Below are 13,518 nucleotides of genomic sequence, written 5' to 3'. Positions count from 1 at the left end.
CACAAGATCTCTGGGAAGATTAAATGAGGAAAGTAATTCAACAAATCTTACTTACCAGGAGCTTCCAAAATGCTAGCTGTGCGAGGCATTGGGAGGCTATGCAATGGCACTTGGTAATCGTTAACAAATGTGAGGAATTATTATAATCATAAAAAATAAAACATCATATTCCAGTGTGTTACCCAAATAGCATTGCCAAGCAATATAATAGTAGCTAAATGTATTTAAATCTTATTATATTCCAGACAGTGTACTAAGCTTTTTACATTATTATTTAACCAATATACAACCCTCTGAGGTAGATACTATTATTGATCTCATTGTATAGACAAGGAAACGGAGGTTTATAGGACGTTAAGTAACTTTCCCCAGAATCTGTAAGTGCCAGAAGCCACATTAGAACTCAGGCCCACTTCACTCAACATATCCAGACTTGGGCCAAATCCCTGTCCCTCTCCTTCGCTATCTGCAAGACTTTAAAACGTAACGTTAAACGTGTTTAGCTAATATTGGCGTGCTCTCTCTCGGTCCCTGTGTTTCTCCTTGGTTCGGTCTTAAACAATACTAGAGGCTCCATGCCCGTGTCACAGAAAGGTCTGGCATTAGACGTTTTTGTTCCAGGTGCCCTCCTCTGCCACATGACCAGGGGTCAGGGCGTCCCCCTCTACAGACGGGGCATGCAGGCACAGGCCAGTGAGGGACGTGCCTGAGGTCCCACTGCCGGTTAGTGATGAGACCCGATCCCCCAGCACCCAAGGCAGGTTTTTCCGTGCCTCTTCTTGCGAAAGGGGTGAAGGGATGCTGACAGCCCAAACGCATTTAGCCAAATCCTGCACCTACAAGACATAAGGAAGGGTAATTCAGATTTATTGAGTATGGAACATTTCCAGGGATTTTAGAGGGGTTTCATATGTTTTAACTCAATTAGTAAAGCTATTTTGAACAAATAAAGCAGTCCATCAATGCTCACCCATACACGCCTAGTACACGCCTAGTACATGCCCAACACACAGTAGTGCTCAATATATTTGTTCAGTGAAGTAAAAGTTTCAGGTTCTCAGGAGAAGCTCTCATTCTTTTCTTTTCTTTTTTCCAGGAAAACAAGAGCACCCAGGATGTTTTCCAAATCTATATGAAAACCTTAAGACGCGAGGCAGGGGCAAGAACACGTCTGCTTTGTGTCACCGAGACGGGTGCTGCTCTGCTAACCTTAAAGCAACTTCAACTGAGAAAAATACGGACAACAGAGAACATACAACACACAAGTTTGGAAAGGCAAATCCTAGCCCAGAAGCTGCCCTTCCACCATCTTCCACCCCTTCCCCAAGGCAGACACCGCTCTTAGATCAAAGCACAATTTCCTGCTGATCCTGGACAGAGCCTGAATCCTCACACACCTTGCTCCAGGCAACTACCACTAATCCATCAGAACTGACACTCATGCTGAAATCTATTTGTCATCCCTGATAGGCTTAAAGGCTTTTTCTCTGTGGCCTAAGGGGGACCGGAGGACCAGCTCAAGCTGTTTGTACATCTCTCTGACTTTGCCAAGAGGACAGGAGGGGCACAATCTATAAAGCTGTTCTTTGGGACCAATCTGATTTGGTTTAAACTCCATTGAAAGAATTGTGGGCCTTGATTATAGAATCTCTGAATGGGTTCCTATGTGAGGCTGTGAAAGGTCTTAGATATCTTTATAAATAAACTAGATCCCCATTGGTCCAGAATTATTGGGCACAATCATGCCTGTGGAAAGGATTCAAAAAAATACCCTCTAGAGATCATCTCTGGTCCTACTATTGGATTTGCTCCCCAGCATCTCTGAAACAATTTATGTATGTTCAAAGGTTCAAAGAAATCTCTAGCTCAAAAATGTTGTAACAGAAATCGGAAAAACTTTTCCATGTACAATTATGGGATGTCATATGTGCATTTAAAAATATCTTCTAAAATATACATTTATAGCATATTAGAAATGTTTAAAAGGAATTTCTTTTGTCACCGTAACCTGTATAACCCTTGATATAATCCCACACAATAAGCCCTTAGAAAATACTATAATTCAATTTACTCCTAGAACCAATCAGCTAACTGACTAAAATTAAATCAAAATCTTATCTTTTCATTAATGCACATTCTGGAGGAAGACAGTCAGGACAGTAAACCACATGATTGTTAAACCACGTCTTGATTCACACTGTGTCAATCTTAAATACAATCATTCATGATTCTGAATTTCATCAAATTTTCCTGAGCAGGTATATACCTAGAAAAAGATGTTTTAATTAAAACTATTAACCAATATCAGCATGGCTCTACGCTAAAAGCTTGGCTTGGAATGGAAGCAAATTAACATAAGATGCCAATCTAGCAGGAGGAAAGGCATCCTAGGGGTTCTTGTCCAGAAGAGGAGCTGGAAGAATTCAAGTGATCCGCATCGATGAGCACAGGGTGGCGCTGCTATTGTATTCGTGTGAAGAGCCACCTTAAGCAGCGCCAACACTGAGACCAACAGGAAAGATGGGCCCCTGCAGAGGAACCCACCCCTACGGCAGAAGACCTTCGTTGGGGGAAAACAGAAAAAGGAGTCAACGGCGAGCTGTTTAGTTTTTTAAATACTATACATATCCAGTAAACTCCCTAGAATGTGAATACTCTCTGTGAACCCTGAGAAAGAAAAAAATTGTACTTGGATATAAATTATACCAGGCATAAATCAAAAGTTTGTGAGGCCAACTATGTATCAGTAATATTTGCCATTTTGAACACTCAGTCCGTGCCAGGTGCTTTTCTCAGCACTTTTTACACATTAACCCCCACAACAATCCTGTGAGGTCAGTGCCCCATTTTACAGAGGAACAAACGGAGGCACAGGGAGCTTGCAGAACTTGCCCAAAGTCAGAGAGCGGCAGAGCAGGGATTAGAACTCAAAGTCCGAATCTTCCTCATCACGCTCTGCTCCTCTTACCGTGTTTATAGATTTGTGCTTTGTTCTGTTTCGGAAAGGAGGAGGAAAGGAACCACAATCTCTTCCTCTGCCTTTAAGCTGGGGTGGAAGGAAATTTTCCATCACAGTCTTCTAAAGTCAGACTAAACAACTGGATAATTCTGGTTTTCACAGATTTAAAGCAAAGATGGAACTAAGCCATCCAGATGTCATTTGGAAACTGTATAAATAGGACCTAGTTTTTAAAGAAATTGATTACATTTTAAATGTCTGAAGGAGGCGTGCTAGTCATGCAGGGATGAGGAGCCTTATGTAATTATTTTGAGGTTGGCTCAAAAAATGTACAGTCCTATTATAGGAAGAGAGACATAAAAAACAAATGATGTCGAAAGCCTAGAAGGTCAAGTACAAGGACCTGATGGGCCCTCCTTCCTGTATAATTGCAGATTCATTCTCCCGAGATGTTTTTACATTGCATTGTTGCTCTGTTGTCTAACTCGTATCCTCTGGAAGCTTTTCTTTTGTCAAAAACCAATGCGTTAACATTTGACTGAATATGGCACTGTGAAATTTCCATAATGAAAATTCACACACATACACAGACACACTTCAGATGGGTATGGACCTCTACCATGAGAATTACCTGTTTATGTGGTTGGTTTACATATTATTAAACCACCCATCTGATCTCTAATGGCAGCCCTGCTGACACTGTCTGACCCAGTTTGACAATCTGGATAGAAATTGTAGGGTTGGCTGTTCAATGGCTGTGACTTTTAACAGCACTGCTTTTGGGCCTCAAATCAATTCTCTCTGTTTACAGACCATTTCACAGCCCTTTACCTGCAACATCACTTGTGTCAGTCTCATAAATACTTTGGTGTATATAATGCTTGAATTAGCATAATGGTTTAGGCTCTAAGCTCTCAGTCCAAAGAAGGACACGTCAACATGTTCTCTTCACTTAAGCAATTAAGAGGCATTATGCTGCTCCAGTGGAAATATCATCAAGGTTAAAGACAACCGCAAACAGCCCTCTCACCTTTTTATTCTAAGTCTAATAAATGAGGCATAGAAATTGAAATGTTAGTAAACAGTCCTACCTGAAGCTCTTTTTGGATCATGCTTAATCAGACCCCCATTCACCAGACGTTTCCAATGGATTCAGAAATGTGTATATTGAATCGTTCATTTAATGCAAGAAAATGGAGTTTGCTGATTTTACTTCAAAGCCAGAGTGAGCCCTAATTTATTTTTGCCAGATTTTTTAATTTCCAGTATCCAATTCCGTAAAAAATATTTCTATACTTTTATTATTTAGTGTGACAAAAGTTACGTTTCTAAAGGTGATAATGTTTTTGCCGTGACTTTAAAACAAAGGGATATTTCTAAGGTCTTTCTATATTTTTTCTCTTTAGACTTTTTAAAAATTAGCTTTATTGCGGTATAATTTGCATACAACAAAACTCTACTTAAGTACAGACTGTGATGAGCTTTGGCAAATGTGCACAGCTGCGTGATGACCGTGACCGTGAAGACGGAGACGATTCCGTGACCTTGCGGTAATCCTTTTCCCCACCCTACTAACCAATGATCTGCTTTTGATCACTAGCTTTGTCTTTTCTAGAATTTCACATAAACAGAATCAGATGGCATCTAGTCTTTTGTGTCTGGCGTCCCCTCTTTGTAGCTTGTCCTCTGCGTATCAGCAGTGAGGTCATGTGGGAAACAACATGGGGGAATTCTGGCTCCACCACTTCTAGCTCCACGACCTTGAGCAAGTTACTTAAATCCTCTGGGCCTTAGTTCCCTCTTCCGTAGAATGGAGGTAACACCCCCACGGGGTCCATGTCGGGTGTAAACTCAGGGATGGCACCTAGAAAGTGCTCAGTAAGTGCTGCTTCCTTAGATCGGTCAGGCTCCCTCGAGCCGCCTACTTCTTTGCTCGCTGTACACAGCTCTCACGGCTATGACTGAATCTAGTGTCTACAAAAGGCACAAGGGGGCTTCTTTAGGGTTTAGCAATCTTCTGTATCTTGATTGTAATGCTAATTACACAACTGTATACATTTGTCAAAACTCATCAAACTGTTCACTTAAAATTGAATTTTATGATATGGAAACTATATTACAATAAAGCTCATTTCTTTCATCTAAAAATAATAAAGAAATAGAGAAAGACTTTGGAAATGTCTCTTGGTCTAAAAGTCACACGTGATGAGAGAGACCCTCGACTCAGGGCTTCATCAGCCGAGCTTGCTGCCTCAGTCAAATGAGGGAGGCATTCAAAGCCTTTCTGAAGAACAGCACGTTTGACACCACCAGCAAAAGCCTACAAGCAGCAAATGCCGTCTTCACAAACCACTGTCTTTGTGCCGACTCTGAAGTTTAAGAAAGCAGTTGTGCAACGAGAGAGTAAAAGTGGTGTAAGAGAAAGACGTGTGTGTGTGTCTGTGTGTCTGTGTGTCTGCGAAAGAGATAAAAGGTAGGTAAATGACCTTGTGTTCTGGCCACCTTGAACTACCAGCTTCAAAATGTCATCAACAGCTTATTGCAGAAAAAGAAAACCTGAGCTCAAAGCAGTTCCTGGAAGCCTCGCTTCCTCTGGGACACCTTCCGCCTCCCAGTGCTGCGCTCGTCCCCAGGCTGAGTCGGGTGCCCCTTCTCTGTCACAGCAGTTCCCACACTGCATTTCAACTCTTGGTGTACGTGTCTATCCTCTCCCTGATATTGTGCCATCCTTGAAGATAAGTACTTTTTTTGTATCTTTATATTCCCAACACCCTGAACAGCCCTTAGCAGGGGATCAGTAAAAGTTTGACGAATAAATGAGGTCTTAACCACATTACCTCCATTCATAATATTACAAAAAAACATATACCCCTTTTAGTAGGCTTTAATAGTGATTTGGGTCCAATTTTTATGAGGATCTGAAGTAATAAGGGAGCCACTAAAAGGCATGAAAAAATAACCACAAAGGAGAAGATAGGAGTCTGGCGGGAGGAACCCTCTCACTCCTAATTGCTAAGAGAAGTGTCATTTTTTTAAACCTATTTTATTGGTGTCATATTGGCTTACAACGTTGTGTAAATTTCAGGTGTCCATCACTATATTTCAGTTTCTGTATAGACTGAATCGTGTTCACCAGCAACAGTCCAGTTTTTATCTGTCACCATATCTATGCGCCCCTTTACCCCTTTCAGCTTCCCCAAACCCCTCCTCCTCTGGTAACCACCAATCTATTCTCCTTATCTATGTGTTTGTTGGTTTATCCTCCACATATGAGTGAAATCATATGGCGTTTGTCTCTCTCTGTCTGACTTATTTCACTCAGCATAATACCCTCAAGGTCCATCCATGTTGTCATAAATGGCACAATTTTGCCTTTTTTATGGCTGAGTGGTATTCTATTACATATATACCACATCTTCTTTCTCCATTCATCCATTGACGGGCACTTGGGTTGCTTCCACATCTTGGTTATTGTGAATAATGCTGCGACCAACATAGGGTGCATAAACCTTTTTGAATTATTGATTTCATGTTCTTTGGATAAATACCTGAAACCATAAAATTCCTGAAAAAAAAATATAGGCAGTACACTCTTTGATATCAGTATCTATTTGAATACCATGTCTACTCAGGCAATGGAAACAAAAGAAAAAATAAACAAATGGGACTACACCAGACTAAAAAGCTCATGAAAGACAGACGAGCCATCAATGAAACAAAAACAACCCACCAACTGGAAGAAAATATTTGCAAATCATACATCTGATGAGGGGTTAATTTCCAAAACGTATAAAGAACTCATACAACTCAACAACAAAAAAATGAACAGCCAATCAAAAAATGGGCAAAGGATATGAACCAACATTTTTCCAAAGAAGATATACAGATGGCCAACAGGCACATGAAAAGATGCTCACCATCTTTTCAACAGCAACTAATTATTAGGGAAATGCAAATCAAAACCACAATGAGATATCACCTTACACCCATCAGAATGGCTATTATTAAGAAGACAAGAAACAACAAGTGTTGGAGAGGATGTGGAGAGAAGGGAACCCTCATACACCGCTGGTGGGAATGCAAACTTGTGCAGCCACTGTGGAAAACAGTATGGAGATTCCTCAAAAAATTAAAAATAGAAATATCGTACAATCCAGCTATCCTGCTACTGAATATTTACCCAAAGAGAAAAGTCGTTTGTCCTTCACTCCCAGAGACCCTGGTTTGGGCAAACATGTCCCTTAGGAGTTCTGAGTCCAGAACCCGAGGAACTGGGTTAGATTCCAGCCCTGCCAAACTTGTGCAACCTCGGACTAGTCACTAAACCTCCCTGAGCTTCAGGTGCCCTGCGACCTCGTGTCTCATCTGTAAAATAGAGGAAATAATAATGATGTCTCCTGCACAGGGTTCTGTGGAATTAAATGAGATGGTGTGTACACAGCACGCAGCACAGAGCCTGGCACACTGTGGACATGCACAGAATGTGTATTTTCCAGCATGTTTCAAGGTGCAGACTCTGGAGTCCAACAGGTTAGATTTGAATTTCAAATCATTCCAATTCAGCCACCAGTGCCTTTGTGAACCTAGACAGATTACTTATAACCTCAGGTTCCCCAAATGCAAAGTGAGGATAATAGCAGCACCCCCCATAGGGTTATTTTGAGGATTAAATGAGATAAAGAGTTCAGCATTGTGACTGGCACAGAGTAAGCAGTCCATAGAGGTGAGTTATGATCCTCGTCTGACAGGATCAGCTCTACTGTAACCATAGGAGTGCTGCTCCTCAGCAAGAAGGTTTGAGGTCAGACGACCTGGGTTCTAAATCCGTCTTTGCCAACCTCCTAATTGTGTACAAGACACCTCATCCCCCTCAATCTGTTTCCACCTGTAACATGGAGATGATAATCCTCACTTCACTGGCTTCTTGTGAAGATTAAATGAGACCATATGTAGAAACGTGCCTCATGTGTAACAGGTCTCTGTTGAATGAATTTTAGTTTCCAGCCCACTTACCCTCTCCTTTCTACCCATCCAGACATCTTCTGCTCTTCAAGACATACCTAAAAATCCCACCTCATTCTGGAGGCTGTCTCATGCTGACCCATCTTGATCTCACAAATGTATTAGCTACTGTTCTTATTCTGCTGATTCTGTAAATTAGTCTTGACTCTCCACCTGGACCAATTAATCTTGACCTCTTCTGAGTCATGGACCCCTCTGATAATCAGATATTTCATTGACTCAAAGGTATTCACATATGCATGAAAATCTGCAAATAATTCCAAGATGCTAACATCCCCTAAAACCTCTGAGGGCAGTGACAGTGTGGTCCTCTTTGTGTCTTCCAGGGCTGAGGATGCAGAAGGTGTTAGTAAAGCCTGGGTGATGGATTGATCAACCTTCTGCCTCAGAAGGTAAGTGGTGGCAGCACTGCACAGAAAGGGGCAGGATGCTCACCTGGGCAGAGAGCGAGAAGCTCTTTATAGTGTCTCTAACTTTTCCAAAGCAAAGCAACTGGAAGCTTCATTCTGACCTAAGGATGGGACACAAATATTGGAGCAATAAATAGAAATATGCAAAAGTAACCACGAAAATCTTCCATTCCTGCACCTCTGATGTGTCCAGTCCACAGAAGCCAAAAGGGTCCCTCTCCTCTCATCTTCAGACTCAGGTCACAGTTTTTCCCTTGGCTTTGCAGCTTCTCATTCCCCCCGTAAGGCCTGGTTGCTTAGTTTGACTGTTTTTTTTACTTAATGGCCTTTGGGTTTGCAATAAAACAGTTCATTTTTATCCCTGCTCATGAAAAATTCTTCAATTTTGGTTTTCCTGTCTGTCATCCTTGATCCTACAAGAGAGGTGCCACATATGGGATGTAAGCAGAAAGAGCCCCGACCTGAATTCTCGCATGGCTCTGAGTAATGGCTGAGTGACCTTGGGCAAATCACCTGTCTTTGTGGCCTCAGTTTCCTTCTTCATAAAACTTGGCCATCTCCCCCATCTCTAACCCTCCATGATTCTGAGACATTGCAATGACTCATGTTTGGAACTAAAGGATTTTCTAAAAGCTTCACTGTCATCCATGAAAAATGTATGGAGAATGGCTGGGAGGGATGGGTTTTAATGGCTCACTACTAGATTAAGTGAGAGTTGTCATATTTACCATACAAAGTTTTCTAAACCATCCTAGAAAACACACTTAACCCTAGACAACAATAAATATAAGCTTTCTTTCTTTGACAGTTCAAAAATCTTATGGATCTTGTATCCAGTTTTCAAAGTTACAAAAGAAAAACGCAGAGTGGGATCTGAGTCATCAGACCCTCCTGCTACCTCCTGCTACGCATCTGTACGGCAGTGCCAACAAAGAAAGCAAAGGGCACAGTCAAAGCTGTCCTTGCTGTGCTGACTCTTCTGGCAGAAAATTATCATCCAAACATCTTAACATTCTGATATTCTAGTAACAAGACCGGCCTACCACAAAACCTGGAAGCAGGTGAATAGCCATTTTCTACTTTTATTCTGCCTACTCGGACTATGCAAGAGGAAAAAAAGATGACAAATAGCCCGAGAGAATTTCTTGACATCGTGCTTAACTGAAATTTCAAAATAAATCAGTTGGGCTCATTTTTAAAGACCTACAAGTAAATTATCATTGGGTCGTTTTGTTCTGTTCCCAACTGGGTTTCTGAGGGGCTGGTGGTGAGATACAACAGAGCTGAAAATGGGCCACAGTCTGCAAACATTGCCGCGTGGTTTGATTTAGTCTAAGTCTCGTGTAATAACTTTCTCTGAAGTGTGGGTTGAGGAGCAGGTTAGAAGCCCGAGGCCACAAGCTCATCTTGCTCTTGTTACAACTCCGATGCCCTGAAGTCCCCGCACTATATATCAGAGGCCTGGCATGGGAGTCCCTGGCTGATCAAGAGTGGAGCCCTCATTCGCTGCGCAGCACAGCGACCGCGAGACAAACAACAACAGGGTTGTGTTTGCCTGGGAAATCCATTCAATAAAAGGACGCAGGTGGGTCTTCGAGGAGCCTCTGAGCCGCAGGAAGGCTGACACTGATCTCAGGGAAGGAAAGAGGTCCACCTGGTAGAAGGGGGACAGTTCCCCCAACTGAGGGAGAGCAGGGCATGGCTGCCGATCGCTGGCTGGCCTCCGTCCTTCTCCAGCTTTGGGAAGTGCTCCTTCTCCTCGGATCCTCTGACCTGAGAAAATCTTAAGGCACCTCCCGGCTCCTCTTTGGCCTGATTTTTCTTTGGCAGAGGAGGGGGCTGGATGAGTGATCTCTTAGGCCACATCTGACTCTGACATCCGATGATTCTGACCCCACGACAGTCTTATAGCTCCCGAGGGACTAACTTTCTTCCTTCCATGGGTCAGACACTTTCCAGTAGCCTGCGTTAGACCCTTACAGCTGAATTGGACCAAAGATGATTCTAGGATATAATAATACCTACACAGTTCCATAGAATTGTAAAATGATTTTACATATAATATTTCATTGGATCCTTAAAAAAAAAAACTTGAGGAAGAAAAGGGTATTATTCTCCTCATTTCATAGAGGATGGAAGCTATGCTAAGGGAGGTTAAGTCAAACCTGCCAAGGAGAAAAGGGTTCTACAGACCCGGGCCACATCTGAAAAAACTCCAAATGCAAGTCATCTGAAAAAACTCCAAATGCAAGTTTCTCAGGCCGGACGCAGTGCACACACCCAGTAGAAAAGATGTGAGGGGCATCAGATGGCAGCAGTGAGCATTCTGGGAATGTAAGTCTGACTCAGGCACGTTGGAGCCGCTAACGTGAATTCCGTGTAGGAGAAGAGGAAACAGTTCAGGGAGCGAGACAGAGGCTGGAACTGATCTTCACCGCCAGGACGCAGATTCTCGGCCTGACTCTAGGGCACAAGGGTCGTTCTTCGACTCCTCACGCAGTGCGTTGAAAGGAGAACAGAGGGCTGGGGGTGGAACTGATCTTAGGTAGCTGGTGGAAGTCACCAGTTCAAGCCAAGGACACTGGTGGAGGGCTGGGGGGAAGTGACAATTTGGGCACTGAGCACCAACTTTATGCCAAGCCCTCAACAGAGCTACGGCTATTGCTTACAACTTATATCGTCTTCTATCTCAGCCTTGAAGGAGTCCTGTGGTGAGTTAGGGAGCCTGTAAAAATCCTACAGGTAGGATGAAACAAACAGGGTCCGTAACACGGAGGAGGTGTTACCACACACAGGCACATGCACACACACACACTCAGAAGGTAAGGCCTTCCTCTGGGGTCTTAATGAAAGAATGGCCGTTCTTGGGGGTGGAGGCCTCCCCATCCTAGTGCAGGGCCTGCCAGAGCAGAGGAAGCACTCCAACGACTAGAAGCAAAATGAATGACAACAGTGTCAGCAACAGTGTGGCATGGAGCCACCCAAGAGTGACAAACCCCAGAGATACACCCGAGTCAGCTCCCATCACCGGGAGTGACAGCAGGGCCGTGGCAGCAACAGCAGAGGCCGGGGCAGCCAAGTGTGGGGCCACATCACCTGCTGCAGCAGAACCACCACGAGTTAAAGCTCCTCCGGGATCAGGAAAAGGTCAGACAAGAAAGGAACGTGGACAGATGAAGGTGAAGAAGGGATGCAACTAGAGGTAAGGAAAGCTCATCGAATTTGCAGATGACACAAAACTAAAAGCGTGCTTAATATGACCCTTTTGAGTCTCGGATCAGTAACATTTCATCACAGACAAACTCTGGGTCTACAAACCCAAGGAGGTGACCGTGAACAGGAACTTGCGTAGAGACCTGCACGCACATTCTGAACTGAGCTGGACGGGACTGACAGGGTAAGAATGAGACGGGACAGGCTAAGAAAGACTTAGCTTGGGGGTTTTGGTGACCAGAAACTCAGCAGGTGCCGATGATGTGGCTGCTAAAAGAAACTAAGAACCTCACAGGCTACAGTGATGAAAATACATGTCCGGACCACTGGGCTTTCGTGGCCAGACCACGCGTGCAGTATTATGATGGCGATTGGTGTCGCATCTGCAGAGGAACCCTGATATTTTGTGCTTGTCCTCAGGACCAGGACCAAGATGATAAGGGGTCCAGAAACCATGTCCCACAAGGGGCAGCTGGCACTGAGGACACCTCAGAGATCCAAAAGTGATCATTAATTCCTGAGTGAGACCTCTTCTTGAGAAGGAATCACACATGTGTGGCCTTATGGGATAGCACCAGAACCAAAGAACAGAAGGCCAGTGTTGGCTCCGTGCAGAGTAGGACTTTCTAACAGAGCTGTTCCCAGGCGGGAGGAGCTGCCCTCGGCAGTGGCGAAATCCCCATCACTGCAAGTGACTTCCAGTGGAGGCCAGATGATCTTCTGTCTGCGATACTACCGAAATGGTCCTGCACGAGGCAGAGGCTTGGGCCAAACGGCCTCTGACACTCCCTGCAGCATTCAGAGACCAGGTCCGGGTTCTCTGCCTTGGAAACCAACCATTCAGTCCTGGAGGTGAGACCCCAAAGGGACCCTGCTCTACCCTGGGCCTGTGGGGTACAGAGTCTCGCCACAGCTCTGCTCTCAGAATGCCCCTTCTCAGCAAATGATGAGGTTCCAAATTATTTAGGATCTGGGGATAAGAAATGTACTTTTATGAAGCAAACAGGTGTTTGCCTTCCTCTTGCCCTCTAAATGCAATCAATCAAATTCGTTTTGGGGCCGGCCCTGTGGCCAAGTGGTTAAGTTCACATGCTCCACTTCACTGGCTGGGGTTTGCCAGTTCGGATCCTGGGCATGGACCTACACACCGCTCATCCAGCCATGCTGAGGTGGCGTCCCACACAGAAGAACTAGAACGACCTACAACTAGGATATACAACTATGTACCGGGGTTTTGGGGAGAAAAAAAATTCGTTTTGCTAAGTTTTGAAAGTGTCCGAAAAGCCCTCTCTTCTTCCTCACCTCCAGGAACTCTGCCTTCCTTCAGGCCATCATCATCTCCCCCTCCCCTGGGACTTTTTCAATAGCATCCTAGGTAGGCTCCTTCCCTCCACTCGTATCTTCTTCAATAGACAGTCGTTTTTAGAGCCAGGCTTCCGTTTTGAATAGCTCCTCACTGACCACATGGGATAGTACCAGCTCTTAATGTTGCATGGAAAGCCCTGCAGCCTCATGTTCTGTGACCTCCCACACACGCCAGCCCCCCTACACACACACACGCACACGCACGTGGGCTTTGTACTTCAATAGCACCACACTCTCTGTAACTTTCTGCCCACACCATGCTGTGTCACATCTTTGTGCCTTTGCACGTGCTGTCCCCTCTATCGGAAATACCCTCGCCTTCTCCAGTCCCCACCCTACTCACCAGAATTACTCCTATTTATACTTTTTCATACATCAAAGATTTGCTCGGGCATAACCTTTTAGGAAGCCTTCTTTTAAGCTCCCCAACTCACACCATCTCCCAAACTTCATCTCTCCTTCCCATTGGCCACCTCCGTACCCTTGGACATGGCTCAATTACAGCGTGTATTACACTGCATCGAAATGCAATTATTTCCACGTCTGTCT

General features: G+C 44.1%; 1 protein-coding gene across 7 annotated transcripts in view; it reads right to left on the bottom strand.

The window, feature by feature from the left end:
* Window positions 1–13,518, bottom strand: part of ATG4C (autophagy related 4C cysteine peptidase) — a 154,665-nt gene that overhangs the window by 23,521 nt on the left and 117,626 nt on the right. For 6 of the 7 annotated variants that reach the window (XR_006886024.1, XM_046645495.1, XM_046645494.1 and 3 more), the window contains one exon: window positions 1–836. This exon is cut by the window's left edge. Coding sequence is in view for 5 of the 7 variants with exons in the window: in XM_046645495.1 (XP_046501451.1) it covers window positions 603–836 (234 nt within the window). In the remaining 2 variants the exon portion in view is untranslated. The remainder of the gene's footprint in view (window positions 837–13,518) is intronic. The other variant, XR_006886025.1, reaches the window with a different exon arrangement.

This window comes from Equus quagga, chromosome 18 (assembly GCF_021613505.1).
Source record: "Equus quagga isolate Etosha38 chromosome 18, UCLA_HA_Equagga_1.0, whole genome shotgun sequence".
In the NCBI taxonomy this organism is placed as follows: domain Eukaryota; kingdom Metazoa; phylum Chordata; class Mammalia; order Perissodactyla; family Equidae; genus Equus; species Equus quagga.
Note: the sequence above shows the minus strand (reverse complement) of the source record. Positions and strands in the feature narration are given on the sequence as shown.